Below are 17,646 nucleotides of genomic sequence, written 5' to 3' on the forward strand. Positions count from 1 at the left end.
GAGAGAGAGAGAGAGAGAGTATATGCGTTTGTTTATCCTTCCCAGCTTAATTGTTTCCGTCTTAATTACAGTCTTAGTTATCACGTTTGTTTGGGACCAGTCTGCGGAGGCGAAGTTAGGTTAGGCAGAGGTAGTGTCTATATGAACACACACACACACACACACATTCTCTCTCTCTCTCTCTCTCTCTCTCTCTCTCTCTCTCTCTCTCTCTCTCTCTCTCTCTCTCTCTCTCTCTCTCTCTCTCTCTCTCTCTCTCTCTCTCTCTTCTTGAACTTTCCTCCAAACCGTTCCTTTAATCACGCTACGTCCACACTTGTTTCACTATTCTGTATTTACCTCAACCTCATTCCCTGCATGTGGTGTGTTAACCTTCATTATTAAGATCAACGCACTCCCACGCCCTAATACTTCCCTCAGCTTCAACATACACCCACACCAACTTATTCTCCATTATGTGCATTAACCTCAGAGCCCTCGTCCTTACAAATATGGACCGTATTCAGAAATGCTTTGCTCTTTCACAGCCACTATTTAGAAAGACCACAGATATTTTAAGCCAGGTTCTCAAGAGCTTTCCTCCCATCAGTAGCGTAGAAATTTTGTTTATCTGCCACTAGAATCATAAAAATACCCTCAAGAATTCGTGTAACTTGAAGTAAGGCCTGTTTAATGTAGTGAAGTGCAGCCCAGAAGTGTTTCAGAATATGGTCCTTTATATCAATTCGTCTCCATGCATAGTGATTAGTAAAAAAACAATGTTTCCTATGATATTTGAACATTTTGCACGCAGTTTTAATATATCTGATGCACTGTTGTAATCTCTCAAACATCTGGTGCATTTTATGGATAATTTGCAGACACTTAGCCATTATTATTAACGGTGAATGTTCTAATACGCGGTGAAAATGTAATCAAAGTGTACCACACTAATAAAATTGTTATGGTTTCTGAAAATCTGAGGTGTTATTATTATTATGTTCTAGTTTCTGAAAATCCGAGGTGTTATTATTATTTTTTTTTCTTGTACCTCGTTTCATATTTTTTTTTCTTCGTTTTAACTCGTACCTTCTACCTGTGTTCACCTGGGAAACCTACTGCTCCATCTGAACGCTACCCTTTCCTCCTCCTCCCTTAACTAGGCTTCTTCCCGTCTCCACGCAGCCTATCAATACAATCGCCATCCCTCTCAATACCCTTAACTAGACGCATCCCTTTATTCTTTTATCCTCTCATTGATTTCTGTATAGGTTTCAGAGCCTTGCGATGAAACGGTCGACTCTACCTATTCATCCACGTATTATTTCCTGTGGCCTAGTTTTCTATCGTGGGATGGAGGGGGTACTTTGTCATTTTCTTTTCTCTTGCTCTCCTTTCTCCCATGCATCTTTTGTTCGTGTATTACTTTGTGCTTTAGTTCATATAAAATTTTCTTTGATTTCTTAGTCTTTTTATTTGTCTATCTTTGTGTACGTACTTTTTTTTATTATCAATTTAAGGTATTTTTGTTGAAAGGGAAGACGTTCTTGTTTCCTAAGCCAATAAATAAGTCACGACGCAAGCTTGTGAGGAATGTAGGGAACGCGTGTTGAGAAGCTATATGTATTCTGGCATCTGCGTAAAAAGGAGGGCGATCGTTTGATGGTGAAGAATCGAGCGTTCTCTCTCTCTCTCTCTCTCTCTCTCTCTCTCTCTCTCTCTCTCTCTCTCTCTCTCTCATCATCGACCACTCCCCAAGACAAGCCTCACGCCTGGCAACTGGTAACGAGACGATTAAGCAACACCAACGCCTCTTTAAGCCTCAAAGAAATTATCAGACTGAATATGAGTGAAAAAAAAAAAGTCTCCCGTGCCCCCTTGCTGAATCCCACCCCCATCCCTCCTCCTCCTCCTCCTCCTCCTCCTCCTCCTCCTCCGCTACTGCCCCTCCCCCCACACCCACGCGCCAGGTTGCATTAAGCAGTTGGAATTTACATTTGACTCCGCTCGGTTCGCTAAGCCGAGCGGAAGTTGGGAAGACGAGAACGCACTGTGGTGGGAGACTGAATTAGACACTCCAATAAGTCGTGTCGGGTCGGGATGCCGCACGCCGCCGACTGTTATTTCAAAGCCACACCTACGTAAGCAGTTTCGTTCCTCTTATTTTCCGGCCACACACTATATACGTCTGGGAAAAATCATAATCTTGGATAATTTTTGCCCACCTACACGTAGTTAAAATTCATGTGTCAGTTTACCGTACTTATTATTTTCCGTGTATATTTCTTTGTGTGTCTAAAAATATGTAATCTTCGCCAGATGCCTCTAGGGAATAATCTCTGCCAAGCTGTCTCTTCCCTATATACCTGTAGCTGTATTTCATGTGTCAGTGGTTGTGAGCTGTGCGTCTTTTATTAGTGCGTCTTGCATTGAGTCTTGCAGCGATGAGTGGTCAGGAACGGGGATGAAGGGGGTGACGGGTCAGAACACAACATTATACTTACAATATGCATTACTCCACCACGAACAGATCCAGAAAATAAAAATTTTATTTATTTACTTTTTTATTTTTTATTTTTTTTCATCAGTGAGGTCGCATATCCGTCTGTTTCTTTTCCTCCTCCTCCTCCTCCTCCTCCTCCTCCTCCTCCTCCTCCTCCTCCTCCTCCTCCTCCTTCTTCTTCTTCTTCTTCTTCTTCTTCTTCTTCTTCTTCTTCTTCTTCTTCTTCTTCTTCTTCTTCTTCTTCTTCTTCTTCTTCTTCTTCTTCTTCTTCTTCTTCTTCTTCTTCTTCTTCTTCTTCCTCCGCTTAGTTCTCATGCATGTGACCCCAAACCTGAGTTCATCTCGTCAATGGCCGACTAATCACGTTTCGTCTTGTTGAATATTAGAATGTCTTTTGTGATGCAGAAACAACACAGAATGAGAGCAAGCAACCTTCTGGCAGACGACGCCCAGAGCAGACCCCGTGCAGCAGCAGCAGCAGCAGAGAAGGGGGAGCAGGGTTGGGTGTTGCAGGTTGTGGCGGGAGAGGAGGGAGATGAGGGGTCGAGGGGGAGGAAGTTAAGAGAGGCTGGCGGCGAGAATAATCGATATGGCAGGAAGAGGCGTGGAACTGGGAGAGGAGTGGGAGAGAGAGGATTAGGTGGGGGGGGAGAGGGTGACCAGCCAATACGTACTAGTACTACACACACACACACACACACACACACACACACACACCTCGTCATCCATTCCCCCACCCCGCCACTTCACTGCCACCATTATCACATTAGGGCCGTGTTACTATTCTCTCCGCCCCCGCTGTCCGTCTATATCTGGGTTATTCTTCATTCCTTCCACCTTGTTCCCTCTTTTAAAAGCCTCCGCCCACAGCTAGACGCGTAGTTGAGGCGGATTTTTGGCGGATAGAGAGCTGAATTACGTGTTTTATCCTTCATTTCTCGCTTACTTTTCTGTTCCTCGAAGTCCTCCTTTCTAACCTAGACGGGTAGCTTTCATCACAGCGGCATTGTCGGTCTTTGAGTAGCATTAGTATGATGCTGACTGACGCTGCAGACAGGGAGGTGTTAGCTAGAGGAAGGGATAAAAGAATGACTAACCGAATCTTAGCACCTTAGCACCTTAACTTAGACTTATCATACCTAACAGATCTAACTTGACCATAACTTACCTAACCTAATCTCACCTTACCTAACCAACCTTACCTTACCTTACGTTACCTTACCTTACCTTATCATATCTACGAGTATCTTACCTTACTTAACCTAACTTAATCATACCTTACCTTACCTAGCCAAGTCGTGCCGTACCTTCACATTAGTAATCTAACTTAACCTTGATTAACCTTACCTTACCTTACTTTAACCCAACCAAATCAAATCAAACTAAACCGAACCAACCCAACCCAACCCAACCCAAACCAACCCAAACCATACTAAACCAAATCAAACCAAGCCAAATTATAGAATACACATGTTCAGTGCCAGTTGAGTGCTGTATTGAGAAAGAGGTGTGTTGGGGAATTTCGTGGAGAAAGGCTGCCAGGAAGTGGACTAGGTGGTGGTGCGCGGTGTAGGTGGCTCAGATAAGCAGTATCAGTAGCAGTAATGGTGTGGTGGTGGTAGAGGAGGAGGAGGAGGAGGAGGAGGAGGAGGAGGAGGAGGAGGAGGTCGCTCTTCACAACATCTCCCAGGCGGATTAAAAGCGTGGCTCTCCCTGTAGGTGGCCTTAATTCTGTCCCAAGCGCAGGATTACCTCACCTCCACTCAACTCTGCACTGCCATCTCACTACTGCACTACACGCCACTCCCCTTGTCCTCGTTTAGGCAGACTTGTAGAGTTCCCTGAACAATGCAACACATACCATGTTTGAGTATCCTTCTATACCAGCACCTCTCACCTCACTCTCTGCCGTGGCCCTGCGTAGTAGTTGGATCCTCGTGGCCTGGTAAACCCTTTCTGTACCTAGGGAAGGAAAAGCGTCACGAAGATGGTGTGCTTGGCTGTTGTGGTGGAGTGCTCGAAGGTCCCATGATTGTGTGAAGGTCGTGGTGGCATCAGCTGGGTCCCTCCACCTGTACCATTGATGCTCAGTTACACGAGGCTTTTGCGCACTTGTCTTACTGAACGAGCATACAAACACACACACACACACACACACACACACACACACACACACACACACACACACACACACACACACACACACACACACACACACACACACACACACACACTTTTTTTTTACCTCTTTTTTTTTTTATTGGAAGCAGCAGTGTAATTATTGGGGCACCTGTTTATCCGTTTAGTGTGTCTCATTAAGTAACTTTTTTTCTTCAAGAGCAAACTCCGGTCTCCCCCACAAGAGAGTCGATATCAAGGCTAAATTTAACCCACATAATAGTAATCGATATGCGAGTAGACGCCTATTAATTAATTATGCTTCCGGACACCGCTGCGTCCACTCCACGTTGCTGTATTTGTAACACCTGAGCAGAGAGAGAGAGAGAGAGAGAGAGAGAGAGAGAGAGAGAGAGAGAGAGAGAGAGAGAGACGTAAGCCTTAGTACGTGTCTTAACCTTCCTGGCGGCATATTAGGGGGAACAAGGAAGACGGTGGAGATGAACACGTGAGCCTGGTGAAGTCTTTAAAGCTCTCACAGCATTCGTAGCTTCGGACCGCGCGCAGCCTTGCCTTGGTCAGTCTTCCTCATGGGACGGTCGACCGGCGCGTGCCTGGCCAAGACTTTCAGACAACGGTTGACGGGAATGGGGACAAGGTCGCAACTGGGATACGCGACCCTGACACCTGCCTCCCTTCTCCTCTCCTCCCTCCCCTCACCTTCCATTCTCATCACCTTGCACGCACGAAGCAACTCACACGCATCCACCTGTACCACTTACCGCTCGTTCCCTTTCTTCTATTCTCTAACATTCTAACGCCTCCTCTTGGTTCTTCATTGTCTTTACTCTCTAGATGGCAGTTATATGGGTCTTCATTTTTTTAAGTAACTTTTTCTGCACCATCAGTAGGAAAAAGCATCCATGAGAACCGACTAATCATCTCTGTGGCCTTCGAAATTAGTAGTCCCAACGTGGGAACTGTGTTTACGGATCCTGGTTGACCGTGTATCAGGCAGCCTGATCTACTCTCTTGCTATTGACTACGTTTTCTAAAAGATTTACAAAGCTTTAATAGAAGTGTGTGTGTGTGTGTGTGTGTGTGTGTGTGTGTGTGTGTGTGTGTGTGTGTGTGTGTGTGTGTGTGTGTGTGTGTGTGTGTCAGGATTGTACTCTCGGATTTTTCGGCGTCTTATCTCGACATTTTTAATAAACTGTAGTGGAAGTTGTTGACATTAAATGATAATGATGATGATAATAATAATAATAATAATAATAATGATAATAATAATAATAATAATAACAATAGGTAATAATAATTGTTGTAATAACAACAATTATACTCTATTAATGGGAAAATCCGTTTGAAATATAGCTCCTATGAGAACCCAAAGTGCTTAATATAGGTGCTCTCTCTCTCTCTCTCTCTCTCTCTCTCTCTCTCTCTCTCTCTCTCTCTCTCTCTCTCTCTCTCTCTCTCTCTCTGAAGTTGGAAGCCGCAGACAAAGCAGCACAGATGTGAAACCCGTGAAGTGTGGAGGGCTTGTGCAGGTGTTGCTAAATCTCATTTCAACAAACTGGAAATATTGGGAAGATTTTTGTTTTTGTAAGACAGCATCTTCCATTATATTATCTTGGTATTTCTGGGATTTGGAAATGAACCAGGAAACACACAACTGTGAAGACTTCAAGGCAGACAATAAAATACTCTGGAATTTATATTTTTCTTGAGAATAAAATGTTGTTGTTTTTTTCTTTTTTTTTAGGATAAAATGCTTTGGATTTTTTTTTTTCCTTTTTTTTTTGTCTTCATAAATATTATGCATCATTGAGGTAATGAGAAGTGTCAGTGTATACACCTATGTATGTACTTGTACTTTATGAATATATACACTTACAGGATGCGCATATTATTCACACTACATATACAGTATAGTTTATATATATATATATATATATATATATATATATATATATATATATATATATATATATATATATATATATATATATATATATATATATATATATATATACACAATATGGAGGAAGAAATATTACTCTTGACATGACATAACATCATAAAATAAAAGTGAAATCTGAAGCCTCCTGTGGAGTCTCTCTCTCTCTCTCTCTCTCTCTCTCTCTCTCTCTCTCTCTCTCTCTCTCTCTCTCTCTCTCTCTCTCTCTCTCTCTCTCTCTCTCTCTCTCTCTCTCTCTCTCTCTCTCTCTCTCTCTCTCTCTCACTTCATACTTGTGATGGGTTATATTTTAGGTCTGGTATATTATCTCCCTTAAGATTCTCTCTCTCTCTCTCTCTCTCTCTCTCTCTCTCTCTCTCTCTCTCTCTCTCTCTCTCTCTCTCTCTCTCTCTCTCTCTCTCTCTCTCTCTCTCTCTCTCTCTCTCTCTCTCTCTCTCTCTCTCTCTCTCTCTCTCTCATTTTCCCATAGACTTAAAGAGGTTTGTCCCTGGAAAAAAAATTCTAAAGATATTGTGAATAACATTTTTTTCATGTCACACACACACACACACACACACACACACACACACACACACACACACACACACACACACACACACACACACACACACACACACACACACACACACACACACACACACACACACACACACACACATGTCTTTCTTGATAGTTACCATTGCTGTGTACCTTTTGAGGGTTTAATTTTTAAATGCAAATTCTGCATTCATATAAATCAGCACAAAAGGTGAAACAGTCTTTCTCATAACTTTGAAAATTTGGAATTCAAGCATTCATAAATTGGGATCTGCTTGTACATATAGTTTTACATACATATATTTATTATATTAGTTTGTTCTTGTACTAGTCACATTTAAATAACCATATCAGTACAATCCATTGTCAATTAAATATGTAGCTTTTCCCTACTGTGCTATTCTGATGTAGGTTTTTCTTTGCTGTTGTGTAATACTGTAGCCTCCCATACACTCTACAGCACCTTATATTTGCTACACCTTTGTATCTCCCAGCTGTATCATCTTATTAGTGCACCATCCTGTATTGCCTTTAGTACAACGTCTTGTGTACTCCATTGCAGGATTGATGGTGAGCCCATGTCAGTGGTGGGACCAAGGGCAGCGAAAGCATCATTCTCGTGCACGAAGATGAGGTACTCCGAGATGCCTAGAGACATATCCTGTGATAGCCTTGCTGCCCTCCGCATCAATGAGGTGAGAGAACCAGTGCCATCCTTCCTGTCTCATCACCACCCCTTACCCCACGTGTTGATGTTCAGAAGCAGTGCTTGTATTGCTAATCATTATGTAGTGTTTGATGTCCTAACTCAACAGCAGTACACACACACACACACACACACACACACACACACACACACACACACACACACACACACACACACACACACACACACACACACACACACACACACACACATTTTTGGAACTGAGCTTAGCTTGATTTACACACTGGGTTTGATTGACATTGAAATCATACATATTGCAGTAAAGAAATGTTTCTGTTGTCATTGTCAGTTCTGTGGCATGTGTAGTACTTGACCATTTTTTAGGACTTTCTCCAGCCTTCCTCATGGCCTTCTCTCCTGCTAATGGCAGACTATTCTCTGGTCTGTCATGAGCTGAAAAGCTCAGAAAATTTTCTTTCATGTTGACTTAATAAATGTGTGATGAATGTTTTGTATTGTCTTATTAATGCAGTTTTAACAGCTGAGAAACAAACCCTTTTGTATTTGAGTCCCCTCATATATACATACATTACATTGAAGTTTTTGTTATTCAGAAATTTCAATCAGAATTCAGTCTTTCATAATCATGATTTCATTATTTCATATTTCATTATAAATGAAATGTACAAACATAGTGCAAGATTTCATCTGGCACAGACTTAATGAAGCATTAAAAAATAATAGTCTTTACAGATGTTTTACCAACACTCCCATTAGAGACCTTCTGTCTGAATCATCGTGCCATACACACAGAGCAATTAGTGTTTATGTGAGAACAGTGTAAAAATCTCATTAAAGGTGCGATCATGTAGGTACAAAGAGGCACAGACTGAGAGGCATATATATGACAGCCATTAAAGGAGAGCTATGAAACTATTTTCATAGACAGTTCATTCTAAGATGAACAACCTAGTTATGCATTGCAAATATCTATTCTTATTTTCATGTTATTTTCAAACAAAACTAAATTTGCAAAATTTCTTTAGTGCTTTGAGGTTATAATGAATGTTAGTTACATCAGTATTAATGATTGGATGTCACCACTTGTGGTATTAGATCATTTGCCCATTCCAGCTGCTAGCTGGTCTCTTCCAGAAGTGAAGGTTGGTGTCCTCCACAACTCCATTATACCATTGTATTCTTTCACTGTCTACAAGATTCTACCTCAGGGTGGTGCTGAGCTAGGGACCTGCTCCTCCTTGTCCTTTTTTCCTATTCTTGAAATGGTAATAAGGATTTACACATGTGGTGTAAATTACCCTCTTAAAGACAGTTCATTATCCATGGATAAATGCAATGGATACTGTGCTCAACTGTGGAGAAGTTCAGTTGTGAAGATCAGTTAGAGCTGCCTGCCTTGTGTGGTAGTCTTGTTTGTAACTCTTGGGGATATTTATGCCTCATAATGTTTTCCAGTTGACAGTAAACCCCTAGTTTGCATGAGCATTTTGAAGGCCTGTTATGTAAAGTGGAGCAATCTACAACACCCTACTCATGGTGGATCTGGATGTGGGTAGCTGCAGTGTAAGATGGTGACTGGTATGAAAACTGTTGGCTTTGATTTAAGGACATTTAGATGTTGTCTCAGTGCTACTAACAACTGAGCACCAGTTGTTGCTGAAATAGCCACAACAACTGTTATCTAGACTTACAATCACAATTGTCCCAATATGTTTCTTAGCTGTCCTTGTGTAGGGTGATCAGTTGCTGCCCTTTGGAACCCTTTCACAACCAGTGCTTTGAGGGTAGTTTTTAGGAAGAGGCAACACACATATAGAGTATAATAGAATGCTGACATTAGTAGATTGAAGTGTTGGTGTAAAGAAAAAAACTTTGTTATTCTCAGTACCTCTCATATGTAATCTCAGTCCATGCCACTTATAGTCCTGCCATTCCTTTTTCATAATATTTCTTGCATTCTCTTCTAATCTCTTCAAGAGAGGAGGAGGTTTATCTGTTCACCCTTAAATAAGAAACATCTCCATTCTCTTATTTCTTATTTTTTATGAATTCTGATACAGCCTTCATCTCCTGTAAGAGAAAATGAAGGGTGTATTCAGTGTTGTGAAATTGAAAACTTTTCTTTTAATAGCATTACTTACTAATACTTATAATGGTGGGACAGCAAGACATTTTCACAGATATGCTGATTACATAGATTCTACATTCTGAGCTTATACCATTAACAAACAACAAATAAACTCTTGTCATACTCTGCATCTTACAGTGGCTGCAAAAAAAAATGCTCACATGGTTTTTAAGGGAATTAAAACAGATAAACTTAACTGGTATGAACTTTTACTGGAGGTATATTTATACATTCCATTACCTTTATTATTTGGTCATGTTGATTATCCCTTTGGGAAGTATTTGACCAAGAATAATTTTATTTGAATTCTCACTGCACATGTCTGCCATATTTTATCCATATCCTAGTGTGGCTACTGAGGAACTTAGCTAGGCAGATGGTAGGAACAGCAGACTGAATCACCCCAAATCCTGATGAATGGTGTGTGAGAGCCTTTTTGGTATCAGCTGGGACTGCAGTTCTTGGTAGATGCATTTCAGTGGTTCAGTTGCGTTATTCATTTGTACTAATAATAATCAGACACTTATCATGTTTAACTTTCTTGGAAGCCAGTATAATTAGTTAGAAGAAGCTTTAATCTCAGTGCATGTGGAAATGGATGGTAAAATAGTGTTTCCTACATTATATGTGTTTGAGGTCTTGACGTTACAGTGTTGGCTTCGTGTGATTAGTGATCCTAAATGATATTGTAATTAACATAATGCATATCTAATGTCACTACTTCATTTTAGTTGTTACATGAATTTATCCCAACTTAAATTGCAGTAAACATATTTACAACAAGTATTACAAAGATCACATGTCTTATTACAACTTTGGACAGAGTGATCACTTTCTTGGGAAAAAAATTCCACACTTTGCCACTAATTCTACATGCTTAAAGAAGCATGAACTCATAGCAGATATCTATGTCGACCCACAACTCCTTCCATTTCTCTTACAAGTCCTTGTTATTGCTGGATCTCATCTCACACTTTTTTTTCCAGCAATGTAATGATCTCATTGCCATATCTATGAAGTGTGGTTGCTTATTCTTCAGTATAGAAGCTGTTACAGTTTGATCAAGGATTACCTCATGCTTGAAGATCCTGTTTTGCCCTGGTGTAGTTATCCAAGGTACACCAGAGCCCTGATTTTCTTCAGTGTCACACTGGGTGGCAACGTCACCATTGTATGTGTAGGGTGGTAGATAATTTGGGGTGGAAACCTGTACATATGCAGTTACATAAGTCATAGACATTCCCTTTTCTAACTGGGTTGAAATGCAAGACTTCCTAATATTGTCAACATCATATTATATGTATGATATGTATGTGTGCAATTGTAAGCTCTCTTGTGGCAAATAGTGGGCTGAAAGATGTATACCTACCTATTTTCTCCACCAGAGCTTCACAGCTCACTGATAGGCTTACTGGTGTGTGCTGGGGTTAGTAGTTAGCAGTTAGCCAGAACTCTTTTCTCCATTTATTGTTGTCTAGCAAGGCAAGTAAAAGACTTCACAGGGGATGCATGTAAGTTTTTTCTTCTTTTTTGCAGCCATTGTACATAAAAACTGAATTGTAGAAAGTCACCCTAAATATATGTCATTCGTGCATGTGTTATATAAAATTTCCTCCTCACAGTTTTATAGGTAGTGGACTACACTACAATCAACTCCATTCAAGACTTTGGTTACGTCTAGGTATGGTGTCCAGTCAAAAACATTTTCAGAAACTTTGCCAAGATGAGTGTTAAGCTTTGTTTTCACATATGCTTTGTTGATCACTCATTTATGTTCTTTTCTCCTCCAACAACAAATCATGTGAGGCTTGAAATGAAAGTCTCTCATCTTTGTGCACTGTTGCTCCAGTTTTTTGCCTCAGTGGTTAAGAATGTTAATTGATCTGCATGAACCTTTTAGCTTTTTGTTGTGTTCATGTGTGGATGGGACAGTTACCTGGGGTTAGATTTGGATTTTTTATGTATATATCCAAGGTCTGTGGTATTTTCTATGGCACTTTTTTTAATATATTCTGTTACAAAAGTTGTATGCTTAATGTTTATCTTGTGTTGATTCACTTTGGTATGCCTCTTCATATCCTTAGATATTTTCCTTGACAGATCATGGGCTTGTTTTTGGACATGAATGTCTGAGTGTCATTTTAGTCATTCTATTCATATTTATACCAGGTGATATTACCTGACTTATTCCTTTAAATGACTGAAGGAAACTTAAGGCATACCTCTATGTAGATAATATCTAAAGTGATCAGTCTAATAGTAAATATAAGTACAACAATGTAGTAAGTAACAGAGGAAAGGAGACTGGAGAATCAAATGCATTATGACCATATATGGAATAAAATTGGTTCTCCTGTACTACTCATTTGTGTACCAAAAGTAATTTAGTGGAAATTTGTTTGCTGGAAAGAACTACTTTTGAAAGGTGGAGAAGACAAAGGACAAGGTGATGCTCAGCAGCCACACATTGAGAGCTAATTAATTATGGAAAAATCAAAGATTTGGTTAGGTTGAATTGTGCCTAAATTGAAAACAGAAATAAAGGAACTAATGTTTGTGGAAAAGCTGGTAAAATTCTTCCCTGTACTGTTAACAAGCAGTGATTATTGTAGTAATGATGGTGATGTAACAAGACCATCACAACCAAAGTATTAAAATTTCATATAAAATCACAAGAATAAAGGTTGATATCACAGGACTACCCTCAACCAGTTCCATTACTTTAATCCCCTGCATGGGGGATACAAGGCTGCAGATATATCAATTTTTTTTTCTTCTTATGCTTCAACTGCTAACAGGAAGTGCTGACAAATGACTATGAATCTTGAAAGTAGTTAAAATTTCTGTGCATTAGAAAACCTACTGGTAGCTTCATAAATCAAGTTGTAATAAAAAATGGAGTGTCTAAAAGGAAAGAAAATTTGGTACCACTGTAATGTTTTATTCTTGACTTCAGGTACTTAACTAGATCGAAGTTACAAAGACTCCCAAGATAATCTGAGGACCTGACAAACATTTTGGCCCTACTCTCTAAGGTGTTGCACTTTGTTCTCCTGATCTGGGTTCCAATCTCTGGTGAGGGCCACTGTGCTCTCATGGCAAATTTATCTCTCCTCCAGGATGGCATAACAGACAGACATGGCAGTGTCCCCAGTGTATTCAGGAATAGTTAAAGACAGTTTGGTCAGTCATATGGAAGAAAATTATTCAATGTAATTGTATAATAAATGCATTTGATTTACCTAGTAACAACAAAGTGTTGTTTGGCCACTCATAAAGTGATTATGCATTGGTCTTATGAGTTTCCATTACTACCTATCTTCTCAAGCTGCAAAATTGTCATAATGATAATAATGATGATAGTTTCATCAGTGTTCATTCTTAAAATAATACAATTAGGCCCTTATTTGATAAAAGGAGATTGTACTTTCAAAAAAACTATTTTCATAGAAATGTGGAGTTAAGTAGAGGTATACCTAATGAATTTACTGTGCTGTTTGACTGGTCTTTGCAGTTACTCACCTGAACTATGATAAGTATGCCAGTAACACATTTCACTCTTGAATTTATCACAGTCTTTCAGACTCACTTTTGTACAGGATAATCTTCAGTGACTTTGTGATCAGTATTCAGATAATGGGTCCACTGAATGTATGATCTATAAAAACAGCTTCTATGATTTTGGCACAAATGTCAACACTGAAAACTGCATATTGCTAATGAAACCCAAAATTCTTCTACCACACGGTTTTCATTGGACTTGACTCAACAAATCATATATAGAACTTTTTCACCAAGTTTTCTAAGTCAGTGTACCTCCAAATAGATTATTTTAAGATCAATAAATTTGTCAAATTTTAACACATTTGCCATCATTATTTGGTTTTGTGGGTCTATTTGTCATGGTGCCTTGCTGTCTTTCAGAGTGGAATGGACAGTGATGATGATGAGGAGCGCAGCAGTGGTTGTGGGGGTGGGAGGAGCATGGCCATGCCAATGTGTGCTCGTGGTACTTCTCCGCCATCCTCTGTTTATCGAAAGGTAGTTCAAGAATCCTACTACGATACAAGTGACAGCATGAAGGCACTAACAAAAACAGCATATAGCTACGGGTAAGTTTGTGTGGATGTGCTTGAAGAATCAATAAAGACAACTATTGTACCATTTTACATTGAAAAAAATTAATGTAATTTCAAAAGGATTATTTTTAAGGAGATTTATGATAAGGAGAAAGTATATAAATGAGAAACAGGGATAATAGTTTCACTTTCATATATTATACTTGTAATCTAGGGATAATAAATCAATTAGATTATCTTGTAACACCTTTTATTTAAAGATCAATACTTCAGGTTTATTTGTTAAGGAAATATATAGCAGAGGCAGTGGCAGAAGAGCTCTACAGGTAGGAATAATTGGTGAGACATTACTACTGTGCATAAATTGTATCCAATATATGCTTACTTAGATTGAAGCTGTACTCAAAACACTATCATGAGGATTAAAAAAAAAACAGATGAGTGATGCAAGAACAAAACATTTTTCATGATGTTTATCTTTGAATAATGAGCTTATCCCATGGCAAGATATTTAAAGCAGCAGAAAAGAACTAGATTGTGTAATACATCCATAAAAGCTGAAACAGTTGGAAGGTTATTCTTTTTAATTATGGTATTCTTTATTTTGATTATTTGTTTTTAAAATTTTGTAGAACATTACCAAGAATCCATAGCCACAAGTCAGCAAGTTTGCCAGCTAGAGGGAAGGATACAGAATCTCCCCCAGTTTTGGACGTGTTGCGTGTGCTGCCTGAAGACCTTGCAACCCAGATCACTCGGATGGACTTCCCAGTATTCAAGTAGGCCTCCGCATTTGGTAACGTGCCTAGGTTATGGATACCTAACAGATATGAGAAAAGTGACCTTATGCAAAGTTTTAGAGGCCTTTAAAGTTAAAAAGTAACAAATCAAATTTAGCTGTTTACTAAATAAATTTTTAGGAATTAGATCTGTGTTTACAACTGCAGCTCTATATTCTGCTTATTCTATTGCAGGTCAATCACCACCCTGAAGAACTCACTTCTTGTGGGTGGACCAAAAAAGACAAGCTGAAATCTGCTCCAAATGTTGTTGAGTTTACCCGTAGATTTAATCATGTAAGTGCACTACTGATACAGCACAGCTTTTCATATGTGCAGAAACTTAGCTCAAAGTGATATCTAGCAAGTCACAATAATTTTCAAGTTTGTGTAGGTTAGATTTTACTTTCTCTTCAGTCTTAAAGGTAGACTTATTTATTATTGACATTTTTATAATATAGAAATTGATCAATAAGTTATAGTTATGTGTTACTTGTATTCTCTCTCTCCGTTTCTCTCTCTCTCTCTCTCTCTCTCTCTCTCTCTCTCTCTCTCTCTCTCTCTCTCTCTCTCTCTCTCTCTCTCTCTCTCTCTCTCTCTCTCTCTCTCTCCCCGTTTCTCTCTCTCTCTCTCTCTCTCTCTCTCTCTCTCTCTCTCTCTCTCTCTCTCTCTCTCTCTCTCTCTCTCTCTCTCTCTCTCTCTCTCTCTCTCTCTCTCTCTCTCTCTCTCTCTCTCTCTCTCTCTCTCTCTCTCTCTCTCTCTCTCTCTCTCTCTCTCTCTCTCTCTCTCTCTCTCTCTCTCTCTCTCTCTCTCTCTCTCTCTCTCTCTCTCTCTCTCTCTCTCTCTCTCTCTCTCTCTCTCTCTCTCTCTCTCTCTCTCTCTCTCTCTCTCTCTCTCTCTCTCTCTCTCCGTTTCTCTCTCTCTCTCTCCGTTTCTCTCTCTCTCTCTCTCTCTCTCTCTCTCTCTCTCTCTCTCTCTCTCTCTCTCTCTCTCTCTCTCTCTCTCTCTCTCTCTCTCTCTCTCTCTCTCTCTCTCTCTCTCTCTCTCTCTCTCTCTCTCTCTCTCTCTCTCTCTCTCTCTCTCTCTCTCTCTCTCTCTCTCTCTCTCTCTCTCTCTCTCTCTCTCTCTCTCTCTCTCTCTCTCTCTCTCTCTCTCTCTCTCTCTCTCTCTCTCTCTCTCTCTCTCTCTCACTTCTTGTTAGTGAGAGAACAAGTCAAAGGAAAACCACCTTTTCTGTAGAGCATTAAAATTTCATCTCCAATTTCAGGTGAGCTTTTGGGTAGTGCGAGAAATCTTGAATGCTGGGGGTGTGAAGCATCGAGCTGAGATGATGACACATTTTATCAAGGTTGCTAAAAAACTCAATGAACTTCACAACTTCCATTCACAATTTGCCATTGTCAGTGCTCTTCAGTCTGCCCCAATTTATAGGTAATGTCAGACTGTTTTTCATTTTCTTTTTTTATAAGTAGCAGTTATAGGTAGTCCATTAGACATTGATGGCTTAGTTAATAAAGACAAGCAGAGTGATGTTGCTGTAATTCACACACGCTTTGCAATGATTTGTAAGAATGATTTCTAGCAGCTTTTTGTAAGCTTTTTTTCTCTCTCCCATTCTCTTCTTTAACAAAGTACTATCAATGCAATTCACAGTTTTCAATGATTTATAAGAACCATTCTTATCAGTTTCTTTCAGTGCAACTTTTATATCTCTCAGCATTATATATTTTTTTTTGTAACTGACCAAAATTAAAGGATGATGTGCTCATGAAACTTGCAATATCAAATCTCCCAATTTCCCACTAGGTTAACAAAGACTTGGGCTGCTCTATCTCGCAAAGACCGCCAACACTTTGAGCGCATGACTGAACTTTTTAGTGACAAGAACAACTGGGAACAGCTACGTAGCCATGTATCCAGCCTCAAGCTGCCCATGATTCCTTATCTTGGTAAGAAAGTAGTTGCATAATGACGGTATTAGATAAAAAATATCAACCACTTAGGGAAGACTTACTAATACAGTGTTTGCATAATTTTCTACAGGTTTATTCCTCACTGACCTTGTGTACATTGATATGGCTCATCCACATTTTGGGGGTCTGGAGTCTGAGCAGCGGCAGTTGAAAATGAACAACATATTAAGGATGTTGGCAGACTACCAGAGATCAGATTATTCTGCACTTCCACACCTTCAGCATGTGCAGGCATACCTTGCCTCTGTCAGATATATTGAGGAACTTCAGAAGTTTGTGGAAGATGATCACTACAAGTATGTTGGCTATGCATGTATTATTATTATGCATGCATTAATTATGTATTAATATGAACATTTATGTGTACTCGTAATGTGAAAGTCTTTTATGTTGATTAAAGCTCAGTCCAGTTTGAAACTTGCAGTTTTAAACAAAGTCATTCATATTCTGGAAAGATCTTACACGTACTTGTAAATTCAGGATTTATTCATACATTAAAAGATGTGGATCAAATTAGTAAAGCTTGTCAATTGTTGTTCCTCTAGAGGTATGCACAACAAATGGTACAAATCATCAAAGGTTATCCAATGGTAATAGCATCGCAAAATTCCCTGTTCATTTCTACCTTGTGCTTAGGAAAGTAGAATATATTCTTTCATTCCTAGACTTTTATTATCAAGGTATAAGGATGATTAGATTTCTTATGCACCTTATGTAAATATATGCATTACTGAAATGGTTTATTTACTCTTCTCCCAGGTTATCCTTACAGTTGGAACCCAATACTCCAAGTAGTAGCAATAGTGCAAGTAAGGACAGTGTTTCTGATGCTGCTGGAGGGATCAGTTCTCTCAATGTGTCCCCCTCTTCCCGCTTGGGTG

General features: G+C 39.5%; 1 protein-coding gene across 1 annotated transcript in view; it reads left to right on the forward strand.

Moving 5' to 3' along the window:
• Nucleotides 1–17,646, forward strand: part of LOC135089659 (ras-specific guanine nucleotide-releasing factor RalGPS1-like) — a 103,918-nt gene that overhangs the window by 72,295 nt on the left and 13,977 nt on the right. Inside the window, 8 exon segments of the mRNA XM_063985547.1 lie at nucleotides 7,681–7,813; nucleotides 13,859–14,046; nucleotides 14,646–14,796; nucleotides 14,988–15,089; nucleotides 16,060–16,223; nucleotides 16,599–16,741; nucleotides 16,836–17,061; nucleotides 17,525–17,645. Of these exon segments, the coding sequence (XP_063841617.1) occupies nucleotides 7,697–7,813; nucleotides 13,859–14,046; nucleotides 14,646–14,796; nucleotides 14,988–15,089; nucleotides 16,060–16,223; nucleotides 16,599–16,741; nucleotides 16,836–17,061; nucleotides 17,525–17,645 (1,212 nt within the window). The 5' untranslated portion in view covers nucleotides 7,681–7,696.

This window comes from Scylla paramamosain, chromosome 3 (assembly GCF_035594125.1).
Source record: "Scylla paramamosain isolate STU-SP2022 chromosome 3, ASM3559412v1, whole genome shotgun sequence".
Lineage (NCBI taxonomy): Eukaryota > Metazoa > Arthropoda > Malacostraca > Decapoda > Portunidae > Scylla > Scylla paramamosain.